Source organism: Schistocerca cancellata, chromosome 5 (assembly GCF_023864275.1).
Source record: "Schistocerca cancellata isolate TAMUIC-IGC-003103 chromosome 5, iqSchCanc2.1, whole genome shotgun sequence".
NCBI classification, from domain to species: domain Eukaryota; kingdom Metazoa; phylum Arthropoda; class Insecta; order Orthoptera; family Acrididae; genus Schistocerca; species Schistocerca cancellata.
Window position 1 is genome coordinate 806,504,432 of NC_064630.1, and position 16,575 is coordinate 806,521,006.

General features: G+C 43.2%; 1 protein-coding gene across 1 annotated transcript in view; it reads right to left on the minus strand.

Moving 5' to 3' along the window:
• Positions 1-2,358, minus strand: part of LOC126188810 (mucin-19-like) — an 87,717-nt gene extending 85,359 nt beyond the window's left edge. The window contains exon 1 of the mRNA XM_049930423.1: positions 2,135-2,358. Within this exon, the coding sequence (XP_049786380.1) occupies positions 2,135-2,358 (224 nt within the window). The remainder of the gene's footprint in view (positions 1-2,134) is intronic.
• Positions 2,359-16,575: the final 14,217 nt, after the last annotated feature.

Sequence of the window (16,575 nt, forward strand, 5' to 3'; positions counted from 1 at the left end):
TCCGAATGCGAAAATATTTTGTTGACACCTACCTATGAAGGGAGATATGATCATCATAATAAAGTAAGAGAAATCAGAGCTCGAACGGAAAGATTTAGATGTTCGTATTTCCCACGCGCCATTCGAGAATGGAACGGTAGAGAACTAGTATGAAAATGGTTCGATGAACCCTCTGCCAGGCACTTAAGTGTGATTGTAAAACAATAAACTGCTAGCCAAGATAGCAGGAATTCTTTTTATTCCACGATTACCGGTTTCGGTGAAACTAAAGCCGCCATCATCGAATCTTAGGACACATACAGGTTGCAACATCAAGGCAAACAATGATGATATTAATAGTTGCCTATAACATGCACGCCTTACAAAATTGTCGTAAGCACATAGGCGTCCAAGAGAGATGACATTATAAATATTGTCTACATCAAATACAAGCGCAAGCTAATTACTACCGCAACTGCGGCTCTGTTCTTACGCTACAGGCCGCGTCGCGAGATGGCGCTAGCAGAAGAGGCGCCAGTGAATGTCACAGCTCGCGTCATAACAGGCTCTGCGTATGTGGTAACACTATGTCATTAGGGATTGTACATAATTCTAGAGATTACTGTATCACGTAAACATCTACTAAACTTATGAAAGCTGCAGATCTACACAACTGCACATCTGCCTGGCCACATATACGACATATCGAAAAGCAAATGCAAATTTCATGACTACTGCGGAGTTACAAAAATGTACATCTGTCTGGTCTATACGTAATAATATACGATCGTACATAGATATTTTATGGGATCTGTAGGGTTATACACAGCACATCAGTCTGGTGATGTATAAAATCTACCGAGAGTATACACAAATTTTAAGAACATTACAGGGTTACACAGTGCATACCCGTATGGTCATACATTTAAAAAAAACTACCAATAAAACACACCTTGCGTATGAGCGCACATTTTTCCGGTCACATGAAATGCGCATCTGCCTGGTTACATATAAAACATACCGAAAGGAAATAAAAATTTTCTGGAACTGGCGAGTTACACAAGTGCACCTCTGTCTGGTAATATATAAAACCAACAAAAAGTCATATACAAATTTAAGAACACTGCAGGGTTACACAAATGCTTAGCCGTCTGGTCTTATATTAAAAAAACATACCGATAAAATACGCATTACGTATGAGTCTATGGGTTTTGGTCTTAACAGACCCACTTAATATAAGGAGTACAACTATGTGGCAGCCTCATGTAAATGAACCACAGTCATCTAACAAAACCAATATCGAAACGTTATGCCACCTATGTCGACTACATGCTTATGTAGTCGTAAAAGACCCTGTTCCGTGGTATTTGCGGCGATCACCTGACCAAAACCAAGAAAACGTAAAACTCGGGGTGGGGGTGGGGGGGCTGCCTATCGCCCTAATGTAGGACATTCTCCCCACATCCATAAAAGGGCTCTATAGGACCTCGTCAAAAATACTCAAGAGATTATGGTCTGCAGATCCGAGTTGATCAAGTTAGGGTATCTTTTTGTTTCTATAAATTTGAATGTTTTCTAGAATGTCAGGCTTTTTTCCTTTGGGGGCCCTATGGTTCAAATGGGTCAAATGGTTCTGAGCACTATGGGACTTAACATATGTGGTCATCAGTCCCCTAGAACTTAGAACTACTTAAACCTAACTAACCTAAGGACATCACACACATCCATGCCCGAGGCAGGATTCGAACCTGCGACCGTAGCAGTCGCGCGGTTCCGGACTCAGCGCCCGAACCGCTAGACCACCGCGGCCGGCGGGGCCCTATGCAAAATCTCCATGTCTCGGCGTGTATCTAACACTTTACGCTTAGACTTAAGTGTAAATTGCAGATTAACCATGTAGATGTAGATGTATAAGAGTTTACTAAATATCGGCAAACTGCACCACACACAAGCACACACAAATCTGAAGAAAACTCACAAATTATGTCACACATACAAAGGTATTTTCCTCAGTTCGATACACAGTAATACGACTACTGACAGTGACAACAATTCGTCACTGCTGAAAGCTTCTTCTGCTTGAATGATTTTGTGTTCAAGAGACTACACAAGTTTTTCTATGACCAACTTTGTGGAAACGTCGCAATGCTTTTACCTTGCACGTCTTTCAGTTACTTTCTCCTGGATTGACACAGGGCTTCTTCTGTTCCATTTCTGACTCCATTCATACGCCACAGCACAGTGGCGCAGAACACGGGTCCCTAAACAAAAGTCTCTCTTCATCGCGTATTTCTTTGCTCGCCTGTGGAACAAAGGAGAAAATAACAGGAAGAGGGCGGCGAGGCGGCACCGTGGCGTCGCGCAGACGTCAGCCGGCATGCGGCGCAACTTTATTACGGACAGCCAGCCCGGCGGTCCCCCCTTTGTCTGGAGGTCACGCAACAGCCGCGCCTGCAACCCGGCAACCAGGTCACCGTCGGCGCATTGTTACGCCACTACACACAGGCATGCCGTCTAGCTCCTTTTGTCCGTACTGCAGTCCGCCGGAATGTTATTCTCAAGAAAAACAGCTCAAAACGTAGAGAGTTATCTGCAAAGTGTGAGCATATAGTGTAGGCTAAGAAATTTTCTGATCAGTACTTGTGTTCACATAAAGAAATGAAGATTTCTAATCTTCGCATTACGTTCCGCAGGTATCTTATGTAACTAATGCGATAATCAGCATTGGGTTCTATTAAGATTGTAAGAATAAACGTCTCTTTTGAACTTTTTTCCATTTTCTATTTTTTTGGTATGGTAGTAGTGTCCCGCCCGTTCACCGCCTGTTAAACCTCACCTAAATCTGAATATTTTTTTTCAAAAAATGGTTTAAATGGCTCTGAGCACTATGGGACTTAACTTCTGACATCATCAGTCCCCTAGACCTTAGAACTACTTAAGCCTAACTAACCTAAGGACATCACACTCACACACATCCATGCCCAAGGCAGGATTCGAACCTGCGACCGTAGCGGTCGCGCGGTTCCAGATTGTCAGACTGTAGCTCGGCTACCCAGGCCGGCTTATATATATATATATATATATTCCCCTATGTAGGTATCACTTAGCAGCAACTGGTTAGTGCAAGATGTAAACTTCACAGCATATGCAGAGAAGCCTCACGTTCATAACACAGTACACCACTCGCCTTGCGTTGACAAAACCAGCGTCAGCCTCTTCTTGTACTGGAACTACTCTACACGGGGACGTCGTCGTTGGAGTTAGGCAAGTCCGTCACATCTGGCAGTTGTCGATATGAAATCCACCAGGCTGCTTCTTCCAGATGATGTCGCTTTCGCTGCAGAGGAAACGCTGGTCGTGGGCTCGTCGGATCAGGCCTTCAGCTGCAACGGTGAATTGTGAAGTGCACTCTCAACTACTGAGTTTGTCACTAAACCGCGTGCAAGGATTTAAAAAATTATTTCGTGTAACTATCCTGTTACCCTGTAGTGTTGTCACATACACTGCACTTTCACCTCATTCGTTGCCTATTAATTTCCAACCCTGCAGGTGTAGGGAGATACGATAGATGACACTCACGAAGCACATACGCGACCTCACACTAACACACCGTGAATATGCAAATATAAACACTAAGCTGCAACTTGCAATTGCAACTCCGTTTTCAGGCCACGAGTGGCCTACCGGGACCATCCGACCACCGTATCATCCTCAGCTGAGGATGTGGTTAGCAGGGGCTCCACCGGTCGTTATGATGGTATTCTTGACCGAAGCCGCTACTATTTGGTCGAGTAGCTCCTCAATTGGCATCACGAGGCTGAGTACACCCCGAAAAGTGGCAACAGCGCATGGCCTGGATGGTCACCCATCCAAGTGCCAACCACGCCCGACAGCGCTTAAGTGCGATAGTCTCACAGGAACCGGTGTATCCACTGCGGCAAGGCCGTATATAAACACTAACACCGAGTGTAATTAACGAGAGCCATTTCCAATCATCTTGAGGCCACCGATACCGACTGTAGTTTGAGCGCAAGAAAGTCAACAACTAATGTAATGAGTAGGAATTACAACCGGCACACATTTCCCCCTGACAGCCCCTCCTCCGCGACTGACTGCTGCATTGCTCAGCCAACAGCGTTCACTTAAGTTTCTGACAGCAAGCAACGTCATTCAAGTGTCACGCTGGAAATGCCACGACTTCCAGCGCCATCTTCCCTTTCCGCACAACATGAGGACGGCACCGTAATGCACGACACAGTGAAATACTGGATACCCATTATTTCACATAACAGTAACAGTTCTTGTCTGCCACTGCGCGAGGCTCTACAGCGGTTGAGACTACCAGAGCAGCAGGGTTCAAATCCACGTTTGGTCAGTTGATAGTAATTTTTGGGTTTTACTGTTTACCTCAACATGGTTTCTTTGGATTCTCTTATACAATCTTGCCCATTTCGATAATGAATTGCATCTAGAATTACTGAACTCTGTGGGGTCTGTATCCTTCCACCATCCTTCACACCTACAAATCCATGATCTGCCCCATCCTTTGTTATGCCAGCATCGCCTGGATTTCCGCCCCTCCCCGGTTCTATAAAGCCCTCCAAATCCTCGCACATCCGCCTTCCGTCCCCCACGCGCATCCTCTATGACCTCATCCCCTTCCCCCACCTTCTCCTTTTCCTTGAACACATCGGCACACTATCTATTGTCCGCCGCCTTGATCCCCCTCACCCCGTGGTGTCTCCCTTCCTCTCCACTCCCAACCAGTTGCCGCGCCTTTACCATTGTGTCCCTCCCTCTCTCCATCTCCACACCCTCCATCTCCTTTCCCAACACAACTTCCACCGTCTACCCCTCCCGGATGATGAGCTTCACCCTGACATCTACCCTTCCTACCAACTCTAATCCCCTCTTCCTGCCTTCTCCTCAGGTCTCCCTCTCCTCCCCCTCCCTCCTTCTGAGCGGCTTTCCCCTCCTACTCCCCCTCCATCTCTTGTGCCTTCTTTCAGTGTCTCTGCGCTCCCTCCTGCCCTGTCTTCCCTTTTCCTCTCCCGCCCCATGTGTCTCCTGCCTCTTCGTGAAACCACAGTTGCCCCTCCTCTCTTCATCCCGCCGCTTCCCCAGCTTCCCCATGCTCTCCCCTCTTTTTGCATCCTCTCTGACCTTTCCCTCGGCAGGTCCCACCTGGTAGTTTTATTCTTCGTCGTGTGTGCTCCAAGTGGGTTTTAAGTGTGTTGTTTCGGAGAGTTTTTAATACTGTGGCTAACTTTTAACCTGTGCATGCGCATCCAGTGTCTTCTCTGTGTTTTAAGAATCGCCAACTGTGTTTTTTAACTTTCTGGTGACTTTTTTAACTGTCCCCAATGAACGTCTACATGTCAGTGTATTTTTACCTCCATTTTCTCCCCTTACTCTGTTTTATGTTCCCCTTTTTATCTCCTTATGTATGTATTATTTTATTCTTGTTTTAGTTGTCGTGTCACTCGGCTGAAGAGCGGCGGATTGTGCTGCTGACAGCCCTCCCCTGCCCATATGGGGCAGGGGAATGAAATCACAATAAAGAAAAAAAAACCTTAACTCTGTTATTACTGCAGCCTGGGATCTTTTACAGATTTTGCGGTGAAAATGAACGGAGCTTGTCCCAGTTGTTTGTGGACGCGTTAACTGTTAATAGGCCGCCAAAATTTTAAATTCATTACGTATCCGGTATTCTACCGTGCAAGGTGACAGCATCATCTCTACTTGAGGTAGTTACTGATTTGTCCGGTAGTGCGAAAGGAGGGAGGATATCACAACTCTAATAAGAAACAAAAGGAATAACAAAAATTTTCATAAATTCTGAAACTAGAATTAAGCAGAATATAATGTTCATCCGAGTACAGTCTTCACTGGCGTTACGAAATGATAAACAGTATGGACCACCATAGTTAGGTACGCAGAACTATGATCAAGCTGGAGAGTACGGGGCCAGGAAGGCAGATCAAGATGAAATGGAAGAGATTCAGTGGAATCTTAGCACATGAGTGACGCCGTTGGTGTGCGTGCGTGAATTCCCAAGGGACAGAACTGCTTAGGTCATCGGTTCCTAGACTTACACACTACTTAAACTAGCTTATGCTTACAACAACACACACAGCCATGCCCGAGGGAGGACTCGAACCTCCGGCGGGAAGGGCCGCGCCGTTGGTTCGCTGTTGTAGCACACGATACTTAGAATTGCCAAGCGAAAGAAATGAAGTGCGTGCGGGAGGGACATGTAAGTTCAGTTCAAGGTAAATTGCGACTAACTGCAAAGCGTTAATGAGCCTACAGTTCGACGCGACCGCTGTGGTCACGAAGGAGTGGGAGCAGGTCCACCTCTAGCCCCAGCGGCTACATTGGTGCCACGCTCCTATAAGCTTCAAACTGTGTTTCTTAAATAAAAAGAAACCAGAGCCGATGTCCATTACGTGGGAAGGCAGGCGCCACAGCCTGTCTGTTGAGACATTGGGGACCACGACTTTTTGTTGACAGAGGTTTTCTATTCTTGCTCACTTCCGGTCGACAGAAAGGTGGCTCCCATTACATCCATATGGCTCCACGAGGAAGAAGAATGACCGTTACAAACTTGAGCAGTGATCAACGTTGTGAGGATGCAGAAGACAATGGAATCTGTTGTGTCTAGACAAGACAGTCTAGACACAATGCGAGGAAGCCGAAAGGCACGCGCTTAAACTCATGCAGGCTGGCGTGAGGTCTGAAACAGGATACGTAATGAATGCTATAAAGAAAAGTACGTAGCTTCTGGAATACTTAACTTTAATCCACATTTGTAGAACATCGCTCTTGATGATACATTAATATAATCTCAATATCTATACTGGTAATGGCGCCTTGCTAGGTCGTAGCAAATGTAGCTGAAGGCTATGCTAACTATCGTCTCGGCAAATGAGAGCGTAATTCTCAGTGAACCATGGCTAGCAACGTCGGCTGTACAACTGGGGCGAGTGCTAGTACGTCTCTCTAGACCTGCCGTGTGGTGGCGCTCGGTCTGCAATTACTGACAGTGGCGACACGCAGGTCCGTCGTATACTAGTTGACCGCGGCCGATTTAAAAGCTACCACCTAGCAAGTGTGGTGTCTGGCGGTGACACCACAGAAACCACTGCATTAAAACATAACGGGCCTCCACAGGACGTATGGCTTGTCATTGATGATCTCCCAAATGCCATAAGATTCTGGACTATCCCCTCATTGGGATCTCTGGGAGAGGACTGCAACGGTGGGGAGAGGGGGAGGATCATGAGTAAAAGATACCATAACCAACGACGGGATAACATTCTACGAGGCGGAGCGTGAAATGTCACACGTTCGAACGTAGCAGGAAAGCTATAAAATCTGTAGAGGCAAATAAATAGGCTCAATCTAATTATAGTGGGCATCAGTGAAGGGAAATGGAAAGAAGATAACGATTTCTCGGCAAATGAAGATACGATAATTGCAGCAGTAAATGGTATAACGGGAGTAAGATTCTTTATGAAGAGAAAAATAGACCAGAGAATGAGCTACATTCAACAGTTCAGCAATAGGGTTGTTCTCATCACAACTGACAGCAAACCAAATCTGACAACGGTAGTTCAGGTACAGACGCCGATGTGGCAAGCAGAACATATAGAGCTAGATGAAGTATACAAAGATACTGAACGGGTAATTCTGTATATGAAGGCAGATAAAAATACAATAATCACGAGAGTGTGTAACGCGGTTGTAAGGGAAGGAATAGAATAAAGTGTTAGGGGAGAAAATGGGCTGGATAGTAGAGATGGAAGAAGAGAAAGATTGAGTTCTACAATAACTTTCAGATATTAATAGCCAGTACTCTGTTGACGAATCATAAGCGGAGGAGGTATACTTGCAAAAGACCGAGTCACATCGGAACATTCGAGCTGCATTAGAGATTCTGAAATCAGCTATTGGATTGTAACGTGTACCCTGATGAACATTTAGTCTCAGATCACAATTTAGTAATGATGAAGTGCAACAAAATGGGATATTGAAAATACTGAGGCATGATGAGAAGCGTTTGAAGTTAATTAAGGTTGTGATGATACGAAAAGGAATATCACACTAGGTAATTCAGTTCAAGAGCAGTAGACATCTCTAAGAAGAGTTGGGAAGGAAAACATAGGTACAAAGAAGGTAGCTGCGAAGAAACCATGGGTAACAGAAGAAATACTTCAGTTCATTGATGAAAGGAGGAAGTACAAACATGTTCCGGTAAAATCAGGAATACAGAAATACAAGTCGCTGAGGAATGAAATAAACAGGAAGTGCAGGGAAGCTAAGACGAAATGGCTGCAGGAAAAATGTGAAGACATCGAAAAAGATATGATTGCCGGAAGGACAGACTCAGCATACAGGAAAGCCAAAACAACCTTTGGTGACATTAAAAGCAACGGTGGTAACATTAAGAGTGCAACGGGAATTCCGATAGGTGGAAAGAATACATTGAAAGCCTCTATGAGAGTGAAGATTTGTCTGATGTGATAGAAGAAGAAACAGGAGTCGATTTAGAAGAGATAGAGGATCCAGTATTAGAATCGGAATTTAAAAGAGATTTGGAGGACTTATGGTCAAATATGGCAGAAGGGATAGATAACATTCCATCAGAATTTCTAAAATCATTGGGGGAAGTGGCAACAAAATGACTATTCACGTTGGTGTGTAGAATATATGAGTCTGGCGATATACCGTCTGACTTTCGGAAAAGCATCATCCACACAATTCCGAAGACGGCAAGAGCTGACATGTGCGAGAATTATCGCACAATCAGCTTAACAGCTCATGCTTCGAAGCTGCTTACAAGAATAATATACAGAAGAATGGAAAAGAAAATTGAGAATGCGCTAGGTGACGATCAGTTTGGCTTTAGGAAAAGCAAAGGGACGAGAGAGGCAATTCTGACGTTACGGCTAATAATTGAAGCAAGGCTAAAGAAAAATCATGACACTTTCATAGGATTTGTCAACCTGGAAAAAGCGTTCGACAATATAAAATGGTGCAAGCTGTTCGAGATTCTGAAAAAAGTAGGGGTAAGCTATAGGGAGAGACGGGCCATACACAATATGTACAACAACCAAGAAGGAAATAATACGAGTGGACGATCAAGAACGAAGTGCTCGTATTAAGAAGGGTGTAAGACAAGGCTGTAGCCTTTCGCCCCTACTCTTCAATCTGTACATCGAGAAGCAATGATGGAAATAAAAGAAAGGTTCAGGAGTGGAATTAAAATACAAGGTGAAAGGATATCAATGATACGATACGCTGATGACATTGCTATCCTGAGTGAAAGTGAAGAAGAATTAAATGATCTGCTGAACGGAATGAACAGTCTAATGAGTACACAGTATGGTTTGAGAGTAAATCGGAGAAAGACGAAGATAATGAGAAGTAGTAGAAATGAGAACAGCGAGAAACTTAACATCAGGATTGATGGTCACGAAGTCAATGAAGTTAAGGAATTCTGCTACCAAGGCAGTAAAATAACCAATGACGGACGGAGCAAAGAGGACATCAAAAGCAGACTCGTTATGGCAAAAAAGGCATTTCTGGCCAAGAGAAGTCTACTAATATCAAATACCGGCTTTAATTTGAGGATGAAATTTCTGAGGATGTACGTCTGGAGTACAGCATTGTATGGTAGTGAAACATGGACTGTGGGAAAACCGGAACAGAAGAGAATGGAAACATTTGAGATGTGGTGCTATAGACGAATGTTGAAAATTAGGTGGACTGATAAGGTAAGGAATGAGGAAGTTCTACGCAGAATCGGAGAGGAAATGAATATGTGGAAAACACTGATAAGGAGAAGGGACAGGATGATAGGACATCTGCTAAGACATGAGGGAATGACTTCCATGGTACTAGAGGGAGCTGTAGAGGGCAAAAACTGTAGAGGAAGACAGAGATTGGAATACGTCAAGCAAATAATTGAGGCCGTAGGTTGCAAGTGCTACTCTGAGATGAAGAGGTTAGCACAGGAAAGGAATTCGTGGCGGGCCGCATCAAACCAGTCAGTAGACTGAGGACCAAAAAAAAAAAAAAAAAAGAAGAACACTGACGTTGGGGACTGTTAGACATTGGGACAAGGAAGGTGGCTCCGAAGAAATCTTGCGTAACATACAAAATACTTCATTTGATCGAAGAAAGGAGGAAATACAAAACTTTTGAGCGAAACATGGAAATATAGCAATATAAATCATTTAAGAATGAAATAACCAGAAAGTGCAGGACAGCCAAGGCGAAATAGTTACAGGAAACATTTGAAGAAACATAAAAAGTTGGCTCAGATGGCTCGAAGCACTACGGGACTAACATGTGAGGTCATCAGTCCCCTAGACTTAGAACCACTTAAACCTAACTAACATAAGGACAGCACACACATCCATGACCGAGGCAGGATCCGAACCTGTGACCGTAGCAGCAGCGCGGTTACGGACTGAGGCGCCCATAACAGGACGGTCACAGCAGCTGGCTTGGAAAAAGAAATGATCGTCAGAAGGACTGGCAGCTTATAGAAAGCTGATAACAACGTATGTTGGAATTAAAAGCAAGTATAGTAAAGTTAATGATGCAGTGGGAATTCCACTGGTAAAGGCAGAGGAGAGAGCAGATGCGTGGTGAGGCCTGTATGAGGGGGAGGACTTGTCGTATGACTTGACAGAAGAAGAATGAGGACTCGATACGGAAGATATAGGTGAGCCAGTATCAGAGTCAAAATTCAAAAGTGCTTCTGAAGACTTGAGTTTAAGTAAAGCAGAAGTTATAGATAACATTCCATCAGAACTTCTAAATTCATTGGCGGAAATGGCGGACAAGCGACTTATCACGTTGGTGTGTAGAATATATGCGACTGGCGATGCACGGCTTCAGGAAAGGTAAAGGCACCAGAGAGGCAGGTGTGACTTCGAGTAGAGACTCAGTGGGCATACGAGAATTATTGCACTCTCAGCACCTGTCAGCACTTTTTTTATCATTGCATCTGGCCATGTGCACGGAGGCCATAGCGGGAATCTTGACACCATCGCATCATTGTCGAATGAAGGCCACCTACACCTTGTGCCTCCCACCACCAGTGCTCCTCCTTGGGCAACAGTACACAAGTTCTACTTCCCGCCCCTTTATTTGTGACCTAATACGAAAATGGACGTCATCGTTATTGGTAAAGGACTATATTTAAAACCACAAAGCGTGGCAGGACAGCATTTAACTTTGTCCTGAGCCTTGTGGATAAACATGATGAACTGGAAGTGTCGTAAGATGCACATAATTTTAACCAGTCATGACAACAGTGTCTAGTGTCAGGTTACCCTCCATTCAGACGCTGTTGCACGCAGCGACTGTTATGTTGACTTGTAAATAATGTTAGCTATTCTCAATACAGTATCATTTTTTATCAATTCATTTAATGCCTGTTGGTCGGGCTTCATCCACAGTTCATTGAATACTAATGTTTGAAACAGGCATTAAATGAATTGATAAAAAATGATACTGTATTGAGAATAGCTAGTTTCTAGCTGAAATCTAGGTCTGCCAATAAAATTTCAAAAGGATGGCTGATAGCTGAGATCTATTATTTACAAGTGTGTAGTGTGTTGGGGAAGGCTTTGGTGTTACGTCAGTTGTGCTGGACTGCTGTTGAAATTGCTCGTCAATATTTTACATAGTTTTAGTCTTCAGTTACTTATTTTAAAGATTATTTTTGTTAATATTTGCTATAAAAGTAGTTCATTGGTGGATTTTCATTAATCTCACTCTTTCTTCCTATGTTATTGACTCGAGTGGTCTGTCATTTGTGAGTGTGCTTGCGTCGTTCGTCGAAGCCTCACGTTTCAGTAGTCTGTTTATATTTTATGGTGTGCGGTTGCAGCTACAGGGGTTATAAAGCAAAGTACTGACAAAGTTATTTGTGCACTGTTATGTTGTTGTTGTGGTCTTCAGTCCTGAGACTGGTTTGATGCAGCTCTCCATACTACTCTATCCTGTGCAAGCTTCTTCATCTCCCAGTACCTACTGTAACCTACATCCTTCTGAATCTGCTTAGTGTATTCATCTCTTGGTCTCCCTCTACGATTTTTACCCTCCACGCTGCCCTCCAATGCTAAATTTGTGATCCCTCGATGCCTCAAAACATGTCCTACCAACCGATCCCTTCTTCTAGTCAAGTTGTGCCACAAACTTCTCTTCTCCCCAATCCTATTCAATACTTCCTCATTAGTTACGTGATCTACCCACCTTATCTTCAGCATTCTTCTGTAGCACCACATTTCGAAAGCTTCTATTCTCTTCTTGTCCAAACTAGTTATCGTCCATGTCTCACTTCCATACATGGCTACACTCCATACAAATACTTTCAGAAACGACTTCCTGACACCTAAGTCTATATTCGATGTTAACAAATTTCTCTTCTTGAGAAACGCTTTCCTTGCCATTGCCAGTCTACATTTTATATCCTCTCTACTTCGACCATCATCAGTTATTTTGCTCCCCAAATAGCAAAACTCCTTTACTACTTTAAGTGTCTCATTTCCTAATCTAATACCCTCAGCATCACCCGACTTAACTTGACTACATTCCATTATCCTCGTTTTGCTTTTGTTGATGTTCATCTTATACCCTCCTTTCAAGACACTGTCCATTCCGTTCAACTGCTCTTCCAAGTCCTTTGCTGTCTCTGACAGAATTACAATGTCATCGGCGAACCTCAAAGTTTTTACTTCTTCTCCATGAATTTTAATACCTACTCCGAATTTTTCTTTTGTTTCCTTTACTGCTTGCTCAATATACAGATTGAATAACATCGGGGAGAGGCTACAACCCTGTCTCACTCCTTTCCCAACCACTGCTTCCCTTTCATGTCCCTCGACTCTTATAACTGCCATCTGGTTTCTGTACAAATTGTAAATAGCCTTTCGCTCCCTGTATTTTACCCCTGCCACCTTCAGAATTTGAAAGAGAGTATTCCAGTCAACATTGTCAAAAGCTTTCTCTAAGTCTACAAATGCTAGAAACGTAGGTTTGCCTTTTCTTAATCTTTCTTCCAAGATAAGTCGTAAGGTCAGTATCGCCTCCCGTGTTCCGACATTTCTACGGAATCCAAACTGATCTTCCCCGAGGTCGGCTTCTACCAGTTGTTCCATTCGTCTGTAAAGAATTCGCGTTAGTATTTTGCAGCTGTGACTTATTAAACTGATAGTTCGGTAATTTTCACATCTGTCAACACCTGCTTTCTTTGGGATTGGAATTATTATATTCTTCTTAAAGTCTGAGGGTATTTCGCCTGTCTCATACATCGTGCTCACCAGATGGTAGAGTTTTGTTATGACTGGCTCTCCTGAGGCCATCAGTAGTTCTAATGGAATGTTGTCTACTCCTGGGGCCTTGTTTTGACTCAGGTCTTTCATTGCTCTGTCAAACTCTTCACGCAGTATTTTATCTCCCATTTCATCTTCATCTACATCCTCTTCCATTTCCATAATATTGTCCTCAAGTACATCGCCCTTGTATAAACCCTCTATATACTCCTTCCACCTTTCTGCTTTTCCTTCTTTGCTTAGAACTGGGTTGCCATCTGAGCTCTTGATATTCATACAAGTGGTTCTCTTTTCTCCAAAGGTCTCTTTAATTTTCCTGTAGGCAGTATCTATCTTACCCCTAGTGAGACAAGCCTCTACATCCTTACATTTGTCCTCTAGCCATCCCTGCTTAGCCATTTTGCACTTCCTGTCGATTTCATTTTTGAGACGTTTGTATTCCTTTTTGCCTGCTTCATTTACTGCATTTTTATATTTTCTCCTTTCATCAATTAAATTCAATATTTCTTCTGTTACCCAAGGATTTCTATTAGCCCGCGTCTTTTTACCTACTTGATCGTCTGCTGCCTTCACCACTTCATCCCTCAGAGCTACCCATTCTTCTTCTACTGTATTTCTTTCCCCCATTCCTGTCAATTGTTCCCTAATGCTCTCCCTGAAACTCTCTACAACCTCTGGTTCTTTCAGTTTATCCAGGTCCCATCTCCTTAAATTCCCACCTTTTTGCAGTTTCTTCAGTTTCGATCTGCAGTTCATAACCAATAGATTGTGGTCAGAATCTACATCTGCCCCAGGAAATGTCTTACAATTTAAAACCTGGTTCCTAAATCTCTGTCTTACCATTATATAATCTATCTGAAACCTGTCAGTATCTCCAGGCTTCTTCCATGTATACAGCCTCCTTTCATGATACTTGAACCAAGTGTTAGCTATGATTAAATTATGCTCTGTGCAAAATTCTACAAGGCGGCTTCCTCTTTCATTCCTTCCCCCCAATCCATATTCACCTACTATGTTTCCTTCTCTCCCTTTTCCTACTGACGAGTTCCAGTCACCCATCACTATTAAATTTTCGTCTCCCTTAACTACCTGAATAATTTCTTTTATCTCGTCATACATTTCATCTATTTCTTCATCATCTGCAGAGCTAGTTGGCATATAAACTTGTACTACTGTAGTAGGCATGGGCTTTGTGTCTATCTTGGCCTCAATAATGCGTTCACTATGCTGTTTGTAGTAGCTAACCCGCACTTCTATTTTTTTTATTCATTATTAAACCTACTCCTGCATTACCCCTATTTGATTTTGTATTTATAACCCTGTAATCACCTGACCAAAAGTCTTGTTCCTCCTGCCACCGAACTTCACTAATTCCCACTATATCTAACTTTAACCTATCCATCTCCCTTTTTAAATTTTCTAACCTACCTGCCCGATTAAGTGATCTGACGTTCCACGCTCCGATCCGTAGAACGCCAGTTTTCTTTCTCCTGATAACGACGTCCTCTTGAGTGCACTGTTATACAGTTATTAAATTTAATAGTTTTCAGAGGTGTTCCGTGCTGTTTGTGGTGCAATAACGATTTAATAAACTTTTGGAAACGTTCGCTCCCTGTGTTTTTTACAGTTTTCTGTGCGTTTAAGTCGTTTAGTAAATTTCGTGCTTTAGTTTTCAGCTGATGTTTCTTATTGTTTCTAGTGAAATATTTCAGAAAAGTTTTCATTCATTGTTTTAACTTCGTTGAGTATTCCAGTGCCCGCTTGAATTTTTCGCTCTAGCTAATAATTTTGTGAAGTTTTGTTGGTATTGGTATTAGTTGTGGTTTAGTCATATCAATAAAAGTAGTTGCCTTCTTACTAGAGAGAGAATTTAGAGACTTCTATTGTTAGTTCCTATAATAGTTCTACTGGTGTAACTGAACTTGGGTAATCTAGATATAGTTTTCTTCAGTAACTGTAAAATTTTACCATGAGTGAGTAGTGGGGTGTGTGTGATCTGTTCAAATTATTTTCAGTGGGGCAGCCAGTGGACCTTCTAGCGAGTTCCTCTCCTGAAAATGCAGAATCTGTAGTAGAAATAAGTTGATAGGTCAGCAGGAGCGTAAGGTTGTAGGTGTACGGAACATGCAGCAGTCCTCAGCAGTTTGGAGATCTAGGTGAGTTGCAAAGTCTAACAGAAAGAAGGAGGTTCTGCTGCCAGGTAGTTCTCACGGTAGAGGTGCCAGCAGTTGCAGGAAGTGTTGCGGAGTGAGTACCAGGTCACCAGCATTGTAAAGCCTAGTGAAGGGTTGGCTCAAATGACTGACAGCTTAGTGGAGTTATGCAGGAATTTAAGAAAGGAGGATCAGCTAGAGATAGTGGGTGGAGCAGGAAATAGTCTTAATAGAGATGGGGAATATGATGTAGGTGGTGACCTGGTAAAGATAACTACTCAAATTGGTGGCACTATTGCGCATTTCGTGCAATTGTTTCAGCGTCATGATCGGCCTCATCTTAATGCGGCTGTTAGGCACGTTAACATGGGTGTGGAGAAGGCACTGAGAGCATAAGACATGGGTACGGTAACATTGCAGTGGTGCCAGTTGGGTCTATCAGTAGATCGGGTTTCACTAGGCATGGCCTGCACCTCAGTAGGTATGGGAAGGGGAGGCTGGCAAAGCTTACAGGTGACAGTGTAGTGGGTGGTGGTGGGATCACTCATGGAAAAGTTCCTGTAGTAGTTGGTGTTAGGGCTGCACCTTTTTCAGTTTGAAGTCAGCCAATAGGTATATCTGTTTAAAGGAAGTGCCTCTAACGAAGGGCGCATCTTCAGGGGACTCATGTTTTCTAGCAGAGGAGGAATTAGCATATTTCATCAAACTGTAAGAGGTATTAGAGATAAGATCAGAGAACTGCTTATAGATGTTGACTCAGAAATTATCGGTATATGGGAGTACCACATAAATAATTTGACAATTCAGAGGCTTCCTTTACCAGGATACAGATTAGCTGGCTGTTTTTCAAGGCGTTCCTTGCAGAGTGAGAGAGTGGCCATGTACGTAAAGAACAGTTTTTCCATTTGAGTCCATAGAAGTATCGCGGCACTGTACTGAACAGATATTCGAATGTTGTGCAGGGGCAGTTGAATTTAGTGAAACTAAACTTCTAATTGTTGTTGTTTATAGGCCCCCTAATTCTGACATCGAAGCATTTCTGCTCAAGCTAGAGAGAGTTCTCAACTTACTTTATAGGAAGTACCAGAATT